The 13,146-nt window shown below is 44.4% G+C and overlaps 1 protein-coding gene across 11 annotated transcripts in view; it reads left to right on the top strand.

Annotated features, from left to right (window-relative positions):
• Positions 1 to 13,146, top strand: part of PLEKHG1 (pleckstrin homology and RhoGEF domain containing G1) — a 219,586-nt gene that overhangs the window by 183,525 nt on the left and 22,915 nt on the right. For all 11 annotated transcript variants that reach the window (XM_073894089.1, XM_025866319.2, XM_073894086.1 and 8 more), the window contains 6 exons: positions 1,490 to 1,536; positions 5,277 to 5,427; positions 8,919 to 9,050; positions 11,453 to 11,635; positions 11,721 to 11,816; positions 12,060 to 12,146. In XM_073894089.1, the coding sequence (XP_073750190.1) occupies positions 1,490 to 1,536; positions 5,277 to 5,427; positions 8,919 to 9,050; positions 11,453 to 11,635; positions 11,721 to 11,816; positions 12,060 to 12,146 (696 nt within the window). The remainder of the gene's footprint in view (positions 1 to 1,489; positions 1,537 to 5,276; positions 5,428 to 8,918; positions 9,051 to 11,452; positions 11,636 to 11,720; positions 11,817 to 12,059; positions 12,147 to 13,146) is intronic.

Raw genomic sequence — 13,146 nt, forward strand, 5'->3', positions numbered from 1 at the left:
TATAACCGGCAAAACAGACCATGAGAAACTCTGTAGGACAAACCATCTGGTTTCTTCAACTAAATTGCAAGGGGAAAAAGGATAAAGGGAGGAATTTATCGATTAGAAGAGTCTTAAGAGATACCAGCTGGTTGCTTTGTGGAGTTATTTTGACTCCAAATCAAATAGGCCAACGATTTAAAAAAAGAAAAGAAGATAGAAATTTGAATAGTGAGTGTTGAATATTCACATTATGGAATTATTTAAATATGATAATGGCATTGTGGTGATGCTTCTTTATAAAAGTCCTTATACTGGAGATATATACTAAAATATTTACAAGTGTGGTGATCTGATATCTAGAATTTGCTTCAGAGGGATGGGGAAACAGCGTAGTAGGTGGATATAGATCATGAGTTACTACTGAGGTCAGGTGATGGATACTTGGTGATTCATTATACCATCCTCTCTACTTTTATATATATATATGCTGGAGACTTTGTATAATATCACATTTTAAATCTAATCCTAGTCAAGTGAACAGAAAGGATTCTAAGTAGACATTCCTTTTAAATAAGAAAAAAATTAAAGCATTAAAATTACAAAAAAAAGTCACTGTCTTGGAGTCACATGTGAATCTAGCATGAAGTAGCTTACGAAGTAAAAAGAGCAGAATATGAAATACCACCAAAATAACGTAATGTCTCTTTTTCATAATGTAATTCCATGTTAGAGTTTGCAAAAACAATGACTCCTGCTCTCAGATAATTTTCAGTTTTGTAGAAAAGAGGGGGATTCCGTGGTTCAATGAGCGATCTGTGCCAGATGAACACCATATGACCCCTACCTTGCAGGAACTCACAGCCTAGAGCGGGAGACAGAGAGGCAGAGAAAACGTCGCTGTCGTTTGGTAAATGCTACTAGAGATTTGGGTGTTGTGGAAGCCCAGGGTAGGAGCAGTGGGCTCTGCCCAAGCTCCAGGGAGGCTCCTTGGAGGAAATAAAGCCTAAGTTCAATGTCAAAGGAAGCATAGTGGCTATCCAATGCAAGAGGTAGGAAAGACAGTGGGCAGAGATAATTGTATACGTGAGGGCCTGAAAGTATATGGCAGCTTTCTTGTGCCCTGCACATACTTCTACCATGTTCTTACCACCCTAATTAAATTATCCACTTCTATTTCTCTTTCACGTTGCAAATCTACTGGAGGACTATAAGTACCTGGGGCAGAAACCTTACTTTCCTCCTCTTCCTTTTCACCTTCAGATTCACCTAACATAGCAGGTGCTCAGTAAGTGTTTACTGACCTCAGATGAGTTCAAGTCGAGGTGGATTCTAGTATGAAACAAGGTAGATAAAAAGGCATAGGTCATTGCCATGGGGGCTCAGGCAGGCCTGCGTGATGACAGAGCCAAATTTATGGGTATGAACGGTATTTCTTTTTATTGTTTTTAAATGCCTACTGATGCCTGTGCTTTTTTTGCCTCTGAACATCTCTTTTGTTTCCTTGCAGAGTGAAGATTTCCACATTTACACGCAGTACTGCACTAACTATCCAAGGTACACGTTGTCGATACGCAGCTGTGCATCTCTGCGTTTGCATCCGGGTTCAGGCTGAGGGGTCCCGTGCATGCTGGTGGTAGGCGTTCTGTGCCTGGCACTGTGCTGAATGCCACGGAGAGACCAACACAGTGTGCTGAGAATGGATTACGGGGTAGCCAGATAGGGATCCACTCAGCTTAGGGACTCCCGGGGGAACCAGTGGGAGGGACATTGTGAAAGACCATGAAAGAGACCAAAAAGATCGTGAGGTGTCTAATTCTTGCCCATTACCGCTCTTGTATGTGTGGCACGTTTTTATGAATTTGGGGTGCCCATAGAATGAGTTTATATAATCTAGCTGGGGATAAAATATCTTATATTTTTACTATATAAGCTCTGAGAACTATGTAAAAAGGACTCCTCGTCTCACCTGGATCTTGGCTTCAGTTTTGCTGACCCAGGGAGCCACTCAGCGGGACGGGGCGGGAGGGGGGGGGGGGGTCCGGGGGGGGGGGGGTTCAGGGAATGCCATTTGGACAATATCATGACCATTTCAGTAAGGGAGCCAGGCCCAAGGTCACTGTTGTCATTTCTTTTTTTCAGCAAAAGACTTTTATTGAGCATTTCTTGAGTCCTGATCACTGTTAAATGCTATAAATGCAAAATGTTGTTGAATTTAACTTGCACAATAATCCAGAGATGTCAAGGGATTCCAGAAAAGCGAAGCATCCATCACAGTGCAGGGCACGGGATGATAGGTTCTCAACAGTCGCTTCCTCATCATCGCCCCTGCCCCAACCCAGTGTATGCACGAAGGAACCGAGACTCCGATAGTTTGCTGATTTTACGAGGACCACATAGCTAATGGGTGGCCCAGCTAGGATTTGAATCAAGGTTTCTCCAACCTCCGACCGACAAGGTTTCTACTACATCCTTGTAAAGTTTCTCAGCAGAACTTGAGTTGCTATCTCAGGGGACAAGCTGGGAAGATAAGAGCGACAGGCTCTGTTGTCTGTCTTGGTGGAAACCTGTCCCTAAGGCTAAGGTGGGTAGCAGGATCCACCTAGAAGCCAGTAGGCTGCCCTCCCTGCCCCCACAGCTACCACAGCAAGGAAGAAATAGGACCCCTGCTCTGAAGTGGCCTCAGAAAGCCAATTTGGATTCAGAGGCATGAAGCCAGAGGCCGAGACTTACGTACAAATACTTTCCACTGGAAGACTGTAGTCTCCCTCTCTAAACATTGGTCAGGATATTGTGCTGTGGGGATTTATTTGGTTAGCGGCCGACCGCGCTTTTCCCAGGTTTCCCTAAAAACCAAACAAAACCCACCAAAACCCACATGCCAGTTAATACGCTACCACCATATCCTTATCATAGACACACCCATAGTTTACACAGTTTCACTTAATGCTCTCTCCTGTAGTATTTGTTTCCACCTCTGTGCTGAAGGTAGCAGAAAATTGTAGGATGCACCAACTAAATCCCATGAACCGGAAGCTAAAATCCAGCATGGCACCACACCCCAATCCAGAGAAATCACAGAATCGGCCTTCAACTTCTCCACTCGGCATCAAAGGGGAAAAAAAAAAAATTCAAACTCCAAAGATTTAACACATTTCTTGACCCCGTTATCAGCATGGGAGACCCCGGAGGGGCTTGTCTGGGGGATTATGTCTGTATAAGTTTCATTATACACATGTCATTTGAAGAAATGACTTCTGAATTTGCAATTTGGGAAGTTTATATTAAGAAGATTTTTCGGACTTAGTAATAAGAGAGTACAAAATAAAAGGCAGCTTTTTCTCTCTGAGGCTGCTTCAGGGTCAAAAGACAGGCAAAATCACTCATGTAAGAACACCATGGAACCTGGTCCCAAGCCCACTGTGTGTTGGCAGGAAATAGGAACTAATATCCTTGTCTTCTAGCAACTTTTAGGGGGTTTTTTTGAGCATCAAACTCAACTAAATGCAATCGTGGAATAGGGTGTTAGGGAAGATCAAATCAGTAAATACAAATTAATGTAGTACGGACTCAGTCGTGTGTACTGGAAGCTAAAGATGCATGAGAGAAAGGAGTAGTAAGTCCCAGGGAGGAGAGTTAAGAACAGTTTCCGGGAAGAAGTGTGTTTTTCTATTTGGGTTTTTTTTGTATTTTCATGTTTTCTTTTTTATTGTATATCTTCAACTTCGAAGAAGGAAAGAAACAGGTTAGCAGAGAGATGCTCGCAAGGCATGCTCAGTGAAGCAGGCGTGTCCGGTTCTTGCCCAATTGTGTGGTTTTCATATTCATAGAAAAATATTTCCTCTTGGCTCCTTGTCTCCAATCCAGTTTGCTTTCTGAAGCCCTGGTCTCCTTTTCCCTATCTTAACAAGCCAAGAGTGCCAGGTGTTTCAGCCCATCTGACAACATTTCTTCTCCCTTCGGATCCAGGCTAGAGATATTAAATGTCGCCGGCACACCTTGACAGATGTCCACCTTCTTCATACCAGTCACGCCCCAGCAGTTTCGCTGGGAAGAGACACAAGCCCTCCCTCCTTTCCCGAAGGAGGGGCCCAGGCCCTGTCAGGTCATTGTCCTCAGATGTCTCCCTGGGCCCTGAACCGGGAGTTCAGTGTGCTCCCAATTTGTTGCAGGTGTCCTGTCCGTGGGCACAAGCTGAAGCCTTCAGATGGCCAAAGGGCAACTGGGCAGCCGATTCTGGCCCTGGAAGAACCTTTAAAAAGACCCTCGGCTACATGATAAGGAGTAGTTTTGAAATCTCAACTTCTGGGGGGAATAAATCCGTTTGGACAGATAATTCTCAAAGCAGATGGGCACAAAAGTGATTCTAATAGGTTCATTAAGAGACCTCCACTTCACTTCCTTCCAAGGAGTCTAATTTGGCCCTAATTTTCTAAATTAATCCTGAAAACATATTACTGCCTTGGGGAGAGGGGCTGAAATCACTTCCACCTGCTTTCTTCTAAGTTATGAGACCGTACGATTTTAATTTACGTGTGTGTGTGACTTCACAAGCCCACTGGCTTTCATGTATAAGATATGAACACTGGTTCAACTATTCCCCTGGGGTGTTAGGGGGCTATACTTACTACCTTTGGGGAAGCTGGGATGCAGAAGGAATTCTGACCCGCTTTCCAAGTCCACTGAGGCACACTCCCGACGAAGTGAAGTTCTCTAGCTGTTTCAGAAACTGTCTTTAGAGTGATCTGTTCAGAGATTCTCAAAGGGAATTTAACTTGTGGGCCACAGTCTCCAAAGATCTGCATGGGGTATCATGCAGTTTGTGCATTCTACAAAGGCAGCCGGCAGAAGGGGTGACAAATGTCCGGCACGGGGCTGGCTCTACTGAAGAAGGAGCTCCTTTTTTCCTAATATAGAGGTGCCCCGGCCTTGCAGTCTGGCCTGTGGAGACTGAATACAGATGTGTGTTTCGTGCACCACACAGATACCCATATGGGATGCAACTGGGGGCTAACATCTGACTCAGATCCCCCTTTTGCCAAGCATGTGTCCTGGCCGGGGACTTCATCCCTAGAAGGGAGGAGCTTGCTGCTTAGAAACCATCTGTCCATGTGCAGCCAGCTTTTTCTTGTGCCTTTTTCTAATGCATCCACCCAAAGAGACACCTTTTTCTAACTTGTCCGGAGGCATTTTAGTCTAGCTATAGCTCTGTTGCTGCCCCACCTGTTTTAGGACATTTAAAACTTACATACCCATCTCACTATTACAACTGAGATAAAAACGTGTCCTTCCTGCAGGTCAGTGGCTGTGTTAACAGAGTGCATGCGGAACAAGATGCTGGCCAAATTCTTCAGGGAACGTCAGGAAACTCTGAAACACTCTCTGCCTCTGGGGTCCTATCTCTTGAAACCAGTTCAGCGGATTCTCAAATATCATCTCCTTTTGCATGTAAGTTTCTGCCTGCCCTTGAATACTTTCCAGGGGATGGTGATTTTGTGCATTTATCCTCCATTAAGCTTCGCGGAAAAAATATCAGAACAGGCTGTGGACATATGGAAACGTTTTCCACACTCATACTTTACAACGGACTAATCTGCTTTGAGGAATTAGAGATATTTATATTCTGGGCCTACAGCCCCATTGACACCAGCCAAGTGAAAAGATTCATTTTAGCTCTGATTCTGATAGGGCTTAGGAATACCTCACTCTGGGCAGTGAATGGTTTCAGACAGAGAGCTATCACCGTAATGAAAAACAGATTTTTGTGTGTCTTATCTCCACAAGCCTAGATTCAGTAGGCAGTTGGGCAGGAGAGCTATCTGTCATAGATTGGCTTTTGTATGAGCAAAGAGAAGGTGCCGGAAAAGGAGAAGACCAATGAGTGGTGTGATGAATGATCTTTGAGTGGGGCTTAGCATCACTTCATTGTATTTGTTGCATTTCCCATTATTTGTATACAATGCAAGGAGGCTTTATAAACAAGGGTAGACAGAGCTCTCACATTCTCATGTCTTCCCTCTAAGGAAGTTGATAAAATCGGGGAAAAGTTTTGTTGCAAGTCATTTCCATTGGGTCAGTACGATTGGATTGCCCTTGTAACACAAGGGAGACCTAGTGTGGTGGTTAGGGGCCAGGCTCTGGGTTCAAATCCTGTAAATTGTCCATGTTCACTGTAGCTCACGGGCAGTCCATAAAAGTGAACTATTGTTTTTGTTTAATTATTTTCATACTACATTAAAATCTTGAAATTTGAATCCAGAGCTCTTATCTCTATCACCATACCTGCAATTTATATATATCTCTTTTTAAATGATTCCAGGTTCCCAACTTAGATAATCATTCCAGTTTTGCTCAGTTCACACACATGTACAATTTTAAGAACGCTTATGGTCCAACTTTGCTAGAAATTTCTCAACTTTGTTTGCCTGGGTGGCTCATGTTTGGAGAATCCTGTGTCCTGTGAAGCCACATCAGGAATATTACTTTAATTGTTAAACTAATATTCATGACCTCTTAGATTAGTGGGATTAATTTGCTAAACCAGTGTCCAAATAATGCTGAGATAATGCCTGTCCCAGGATAGATCTCTGCTGGACTCTGCTAATATGGCATTTAAGACTAGTATTTCTCAATAATCTCTAAATATAGCCTTCTAGATAGTTAGGGGGCCATCGATCAAAAGCAAAGTCTAAGATGGCAGTTACTTAAGCATGTGAAACATAGTAAGTCAAGATCCTTACAAAAAAGTAATTAATAGGGAAAAATAGCTCTTACCCTCTAAATTAGGAACTGGTGTCTTAGTTTAGGCTGCTATAAGAAAATACCATAGCCTGGGTGGCTTCAACAGCAAACATTTATTTCTCACAGTTCTAGCGGTTGGAAGGCCAAGATCAAGGTGCAAGTCTGGTCAGGTTCTGATGATGTCGCTGTCCAGGGTTGCATTCTTGTTTCATTCTATAGTGGAAAGAGGCAAGAGAGCTCCCCGGGATCCCTTTTATAAGAGCGCTAATCCCACCCGTGAGGGCTCCACCCTCATGACCTAATCACCTCCCAAAGGCCCCACATCCTGAGACCAGCACAGTGGGGGTTAGGATTTCAACATGTGGCTTCTGGGGGGGACACAAACATTCCATCCATAACAGCTGGTAATGAAGAACAGTGGTTAGATTAATCAAAAACTAACTTCTGGTTGCCTTTGAAGTATTTTTGCTTTTATGGGTGATTTAGAGTGTTCCTTCTGTGTCATTTACATCACTTCAAAGTTGTGTAGCCAACCATGAAGATCCGCACAAGAATACACTCTGTACTCCCGAGTCCGTTTGTTGTTGAACAGGATTGCCTCTCAGACCAAAAGAAGAAATTATTATTATTTTTTTTAATCTGCTGTTGATCTGGAGCTTACCTGGGAGCTGTTATTTTAGCGGTATAGTTTCATAGTACCTTTCTAACAGCTGAGTCTGAACGTGGAAAGAAAATGCAAATTCCTTCCCAGTTTCAAGCTTAGATGGAAAACTTGAGTACTTAGTAAAAGTAAACAGAGATTTATGAAGTAGGATTATAAAATAATGGAACTAACCTTCATAAGTTATACCGTAAGATTCAACCTCCATCCTTTGGCTCAATGACATCATCAATGTCCCAGAAATGATCTCATTGACTATAATATCTTCTTACTGTTTTACATAATTTATGTAGGTTACTGTTATTGTTTTAAGAAGATAGAGCTTCAACTTAATAAGCATTTATTGACCACCCAGCTCTCTGGTGTTACTATTGAGTAGATAAAGAATTAAATAAGTGATACAACAGTCCCTCTCCATAAGAGGCTCTTGAGGGGTCTAGGGACTTGTGTCTTATGTGCTGGAAAGAATTAGAGCAGAGATCATGTCCCTTTCGTGGCCCTAGGATTGTGGAACTCCAGTGCTAAGCTGAGTGCTGATCCCCAGAGAATACTTGAACCATGAGATCATCCTCGACACTCTGAAGACTTGTCTTTTGTGAACTCTCTTTGGGGCTTTAAAGCCTTGACTCGGGCGCCTGGGTGGCTCAGATGGTTAAGCGTCTGCCTTCGGCTCAGGTCATGATCCCGGGGTCCTGGGATCGGGTCCTGCATCGGGCTCCCTGCTCCTTGGGAGCCTGCTTCTCCCTCTGCCTCTCTCTCTCTCTCTGTCTCTGTCTGTCATGAATAAATAAATAAAATCTTTAAAAAAAAAAAAAAAAAGCCTTGACTACATGAAAAGACACTTGCTATAGAAGTACTTTTAAAGATAATGTCCAGTGGTTTAGTCTGTTACGCAGTCCTGTGTGACACCTTTATTTCCTCTGGGAGAAAAAGGAAAGTACGTCTTCTCTCCTGTAGGGGTGAGAACTCTACTACATTGGCCACCAGGAAACTTGCTAGTCCCCAACTGTAATAGCAACTCCTGTATCTGTTAAAACTGGAGCATCTCTATGAGACTTAATGGACTGTACAGTGTTTTCTTTTATCCTCCTCGTCATGAAATTCTAACCCACTTCTATTTTTCCTCCCCCGCCCCCCATTTTCATTCCTGTCTTACCATTTTCTTGCAGGTATCTCTGGTAAGTCATCTCAGACTCTTAAGGCATGATGGTGGTGTGTAAATAAATAGGCAAAAGTAGGGCGCCTGGGTGGCTCAGTTGGCTAAGCAACTGCCTTCGGCTCAGGTCATGATCCTGGAGTCCCGGGATCGAGTCCCGCATCGGGCTCCCTGCTCAGCGGGGAGTCTGCTTCTCCCTCTGACCGTCTTCCCTCTCGTGCTCTCTATCTCTCATTCTCTCTCTCTCAAATAAATAAATAAAATCTTTAAAAATAAATAAATAGGCAAAAGTAAAATACAAGGAACTCATCATAGAGATGCCCTGTGTGGAAAAAAAAAAAGTGAAAATAGCTAGTTCTCTCTTTTTTTTTTTTTTTAAAGGAAATAGAAAATCACCTTGACAAGGACACAGAGGGCTATGATGTGGTGCTCGATGCTATTGACACGATGCAGAGAGTGGCTTGGCACATCAACGACATGAAGAGGAAGCATGAGCACGCAGTCCGGCTGCAGGTAAGCCCTTGAGCTGCTGGTACCTGGCGGAGCTGCGGAGGCACTGACCTATGACCGTGTTCTTTGGGGTTTTTTTTAAGATTTTATTTCTTTGAGAGAGCATGAGCAGGGGGAGGGGCAGAGGCAGAGGGAGAAGCAGGCCCCCCACTGAGCAGGGAGCCAGATGCAGGACTCGATCCCAGGACCCTGGGATCATGACCTGAGCCAAAGGCAGACGCTTCACCGACTGAGCCACCCAGGTACCCCTACCATTTTCCAAATCAGACACTAAGGCTGCTCAAGTGTTGCATTTCATCCATGATCTTCATTGTAGGTCTCCTTGAAGAAAGATCAGGACATGGCTAATACTGATCACTGTTTAAGGTGATATTTTAAGAGAAGTTACATTATAACTTTTAAACTAAGAGTTTGCTCATAGCCCCTTCAATTACCCAAGTTATAAATTGGAGTCTCCCACGCCCTTATCTTAGGTTAATTACAAATAAATTCTTGTTGGAAGCAACTTTCTCTAAGCTGTTGAAAAGGTTTTTGAGCCTCACTTCCTGTCTCCCTAGTGAATGCAGAATTGTGGGTTGGTACGTGTGTGGTATGGGGCAGGGACTCAGAGAAAGGAGAGCTAAGTCTGGAAGCAGGTTCTTTGCAGTTCCACTTGGGACGAAGCTCACCATTGCATGTTAGAGTCCTCATTTCTAAAATAAGACAGACAAGAGCTTTGCTAAGGCTCCTTCCAGCACCAATGTTTTGGATCTGAAATCCTTGGAGACATTTGATGAATGCTAAGCCAATGATCATGTCCCGGGCACTATTTAAAAACAAAAGGTCAGGTGCCTGGATGGCTCAGTCGGTTAAGCATCTGCCTTTGGCTCAGGTCATGATCCCAGGGTCCTAGGATCAAGTTCCCACATCGGGCTCCCTGCTCAATGGGGAGTCTGCTTCTCCCTCTCCCTCTGCTGTGTGCTCTCTTCCTCTCTCTGTCAAATAAATAAATAAAATCTTAAAATACATACAAACATACATAAAAATAAATAAAAATTAAAAAAAAGTCGGGGTGCTGGGTGGCTCAGTCAGTTAAGTGCCTTCAACTCTGGTCATGATCTCGGGGTTCTGGGACCTAGCCCTGTGTGGGGCTCCCTGCTGAGCAGAGAGTCTGCTTCTCTCTCTCCCTCTCTGCTCCGGCTCCCTGGCTTCTGCTCTCTCCCTCTCAAATAAATAAATATAATATTTTTTTAAAAATTAAAAAAATAAAAACAAAAGGTCATGCGGGCCTAGAGGCTGGTCACGGGCTCCTGCGTGTCCCTGGAGTGAGACATGAAAGCCCAGAGTGACTCCACACTGTGCAGAGCGCCTATGCCCAACTCAAGAAAAAAGACACATTATTCAGCTCACAAATTCAAACAAAACTCTAGGATTCATCTATAGGCAGCCAGAATGTGGTGTGATGCAATTGATGCTCAAAAATGGAGGGAAGGGGACATTCTCATCTTTCAGGCCATGTCCAGAAAAGGTTTAATGTGTCATCAGCCACGTGTTCTGTGGACATAATGTCCATTGCATATTCAGAAATGGCTAAATGACTGGTTTTTCATGCCTTATGAATCCGTTTGGCATTCTGAAGACACTGCTAAATCAGGCTGTGGCTCAGACTTTTGTCTCCATTTCTATCCACTTCCACTTTCAACCAGTGAAATTTGGCGTTGTCAATTAAATGCTGTTTGTGAATATTTTCGTTTTTCAAAACAGTAAAAAATCAACTTCCTCAAAAAACGTTGATATGGATGGACAGCAAATCCCAAAGATAACTTCAAAGTCATGTTCTCAATTTATGTTTATCAAGTGCCATTAAAAACATAGTGGTGATGAACTTCATTTCCTTTCCCCAAATAAATGGGATTAATATCAGGAAATTTCTAAGACGTATCTTCCGTGACTTCTCACGGGCCTTAGTTTTGAGTTACTTATATGTAGTATGGATTTCAGTTTCTGGAAGAAGGTTTGCATGTCAATCACTCTGCAGGCTTTTTAGCAGAGAATATGGGTGAGAATGTCAAGGGAAAGATGCCTATCGGAGAAGGTCACATACCTGTGGCCCCTTCCCCCTGCTTTTGAGAGACATAACTGCTGTCTCCAGCCGTAGAAGACGGATTATCAAGGAATGGAAATAAGGAATTGGCAACTCATCAACTAACAACTTGATTCATTTCTGTTAGCCCTTAAGTGACGGCACCCGCACCTGTGGATTCAGGGCATGGATCATTAGACACCACTGGACACCAAACAGAGCCATTAGACCCAGTCAGAGATAGTTAGACACTGTTCTTGAGACTCAGCAAATGGGCCACCTTGTTCTCATTGCCACGTCTCCCCACCTCCTGTGTAGTCACACAGAATGGTCACTTTTTCAGGAGATCCAGAGTCTGCTCACTAACTGGAAGGGGCCAGACCTGACCAGCTACGGGGAACTGGTGCTGGAAGGCACCTTTCGCATCCAGCGCGCCAAGAATGAGCGGACGCTCTTCCTCTTTGACAAGCTGCTGCTCATCACAAAGAAGAGAGATGACACGTTTACATACAAAGCCCACATCCTGGTAGGTCTCAGTGTTGGTCATGGGCCAGGGCTTCGTTCTGTTCTCTTCCAAGCGTGCCTCACCCTCCCTCTGCTCTCATGCTCAGTGTGGCAACCTCATGCTTGTGGAAGTGATACCCAAGGAGCCGCTCAGCTTCAGCGTCTTCCACTACAAGAACCCGAAGCTGCAGCACACAGTTCAGGTAACATCAGCCCCCCCCCCCCCCCCCCCCGCCCCCCCCCCCCACACACACACACCCCTGCGGGGCTCGATCTTGGAAATGAGGAGCGCCACGTGCCGGCCACGGTGTATTTCCAGAGCCTCTGGCCAGAGCCTTCTGGCCACGCAGTGTATTTCCCACCTTGTCGGAGGGTTATCGGAGGGTCTGAATCTTGTGAGTGGGGGAGGCGTGAGTCGTCTGACTGTCCACATTGCCTTCCGGTAGGCTAAATCCCAGCAGGACAAACGCCTCTGGGTTCTGCACCTGAAGAGACTGATCCTGGAGAACCACGCGGCCAAGATCCCGGCTAAGGTAAGACGATGAGGTCAACAAACAGTAAAATGTGAAGGAATTCAAGGAAGATTCACATGTAGGGAGATTGTCGAAGGTTGTTTTTTGGTTTTGGTTTTTAAGATTTATTGATTTATTTTAGAGCACAAGTGGTGGGTGCAGAGGGAGAGGGAGAGAATCCTCAAGCAGACTCCCCACTGAGGGTGGAGTCCAATGCAGGGCTTGATCCCAGGACCCTGAGATCATGACCTGAGCCAAAACCAAGAGCCAGACACTTACCCGACTAAGCCACCCAGGCACCTCCAAAGGTTTTTTGTTTGTTTGTTTTTTATAATTGTTGTTATACTTTCTTTCTGGGCTTGAGCAAAGAAAAAATTAGGAAAAGACTTTAAGAAAATTTCTAGAGAACTAGTAGAATACAGTTGTGAGAAGTGTTCAAAGCTACACTAAAGCACCTATTGTGAACAGAGCTAGCTTAGGTTCTGTGGGAATGCTAGGGGAAAAAAGATACAGACTCAGCTGTGAAGGAATTTGTCGATGAGGGAGCTAGCCATGTAAACAACAAACTGTTTGCTAAAGAGGATGCATTAATAGAGGTATAAGCCAAGTGTTGTGGAAGGATGAAGTGTTCAATTACAGTTGACTGGGGGAAGGAAGGAAATGCCTTTTACCTCAGTCTGGAAGGATGAAGAATATTTTTATTAGGTAGAGGAAGAAGAAGACCAGGCTGAGGGAACAGCATAAACAAAAACAAATGTGAATGGGTGCACCGTGTTCACAGCACGCAGACGGTGCCTAGGTGGAAAGGCTGAGTCCTCAAGAGATGGAGTAGGTGGTGAGGCTGGAGAAGTGGAAGGCAGCCCGCTGGGCTACGAAGGTCTTTGAAGGCACACACCAAGGAGTCTGGTGGTATTGGGGGTAGGAAACTACCAAAGGCTTTGGAGAAAGGGGATGGCATGGTCTTCCCTATGTTCTGAGAGGGGGACCCTTAGGGACAGGGTGATAAGTGAGTTGAAGGAGT

Source organism: Callorhinus ursinus, unplaced genomic scaffold (genome assembly GCF_003265705.2).
Source record: "Callorhinus ursinus isolate GAN/ISIS: 27379988/994484 unplaced genomic scaffold, GSC_fseal_2.0 scaffold6, whole genome shotgun sequence".
In the NCBI taxonomy this organism is placed as follows: domain Eukaryota; kingdom Metazoa; phylum Chordata; class Mammalia; order Carnivora; family Otariidae; genus Callorhinus; species Callorhinus ursinus.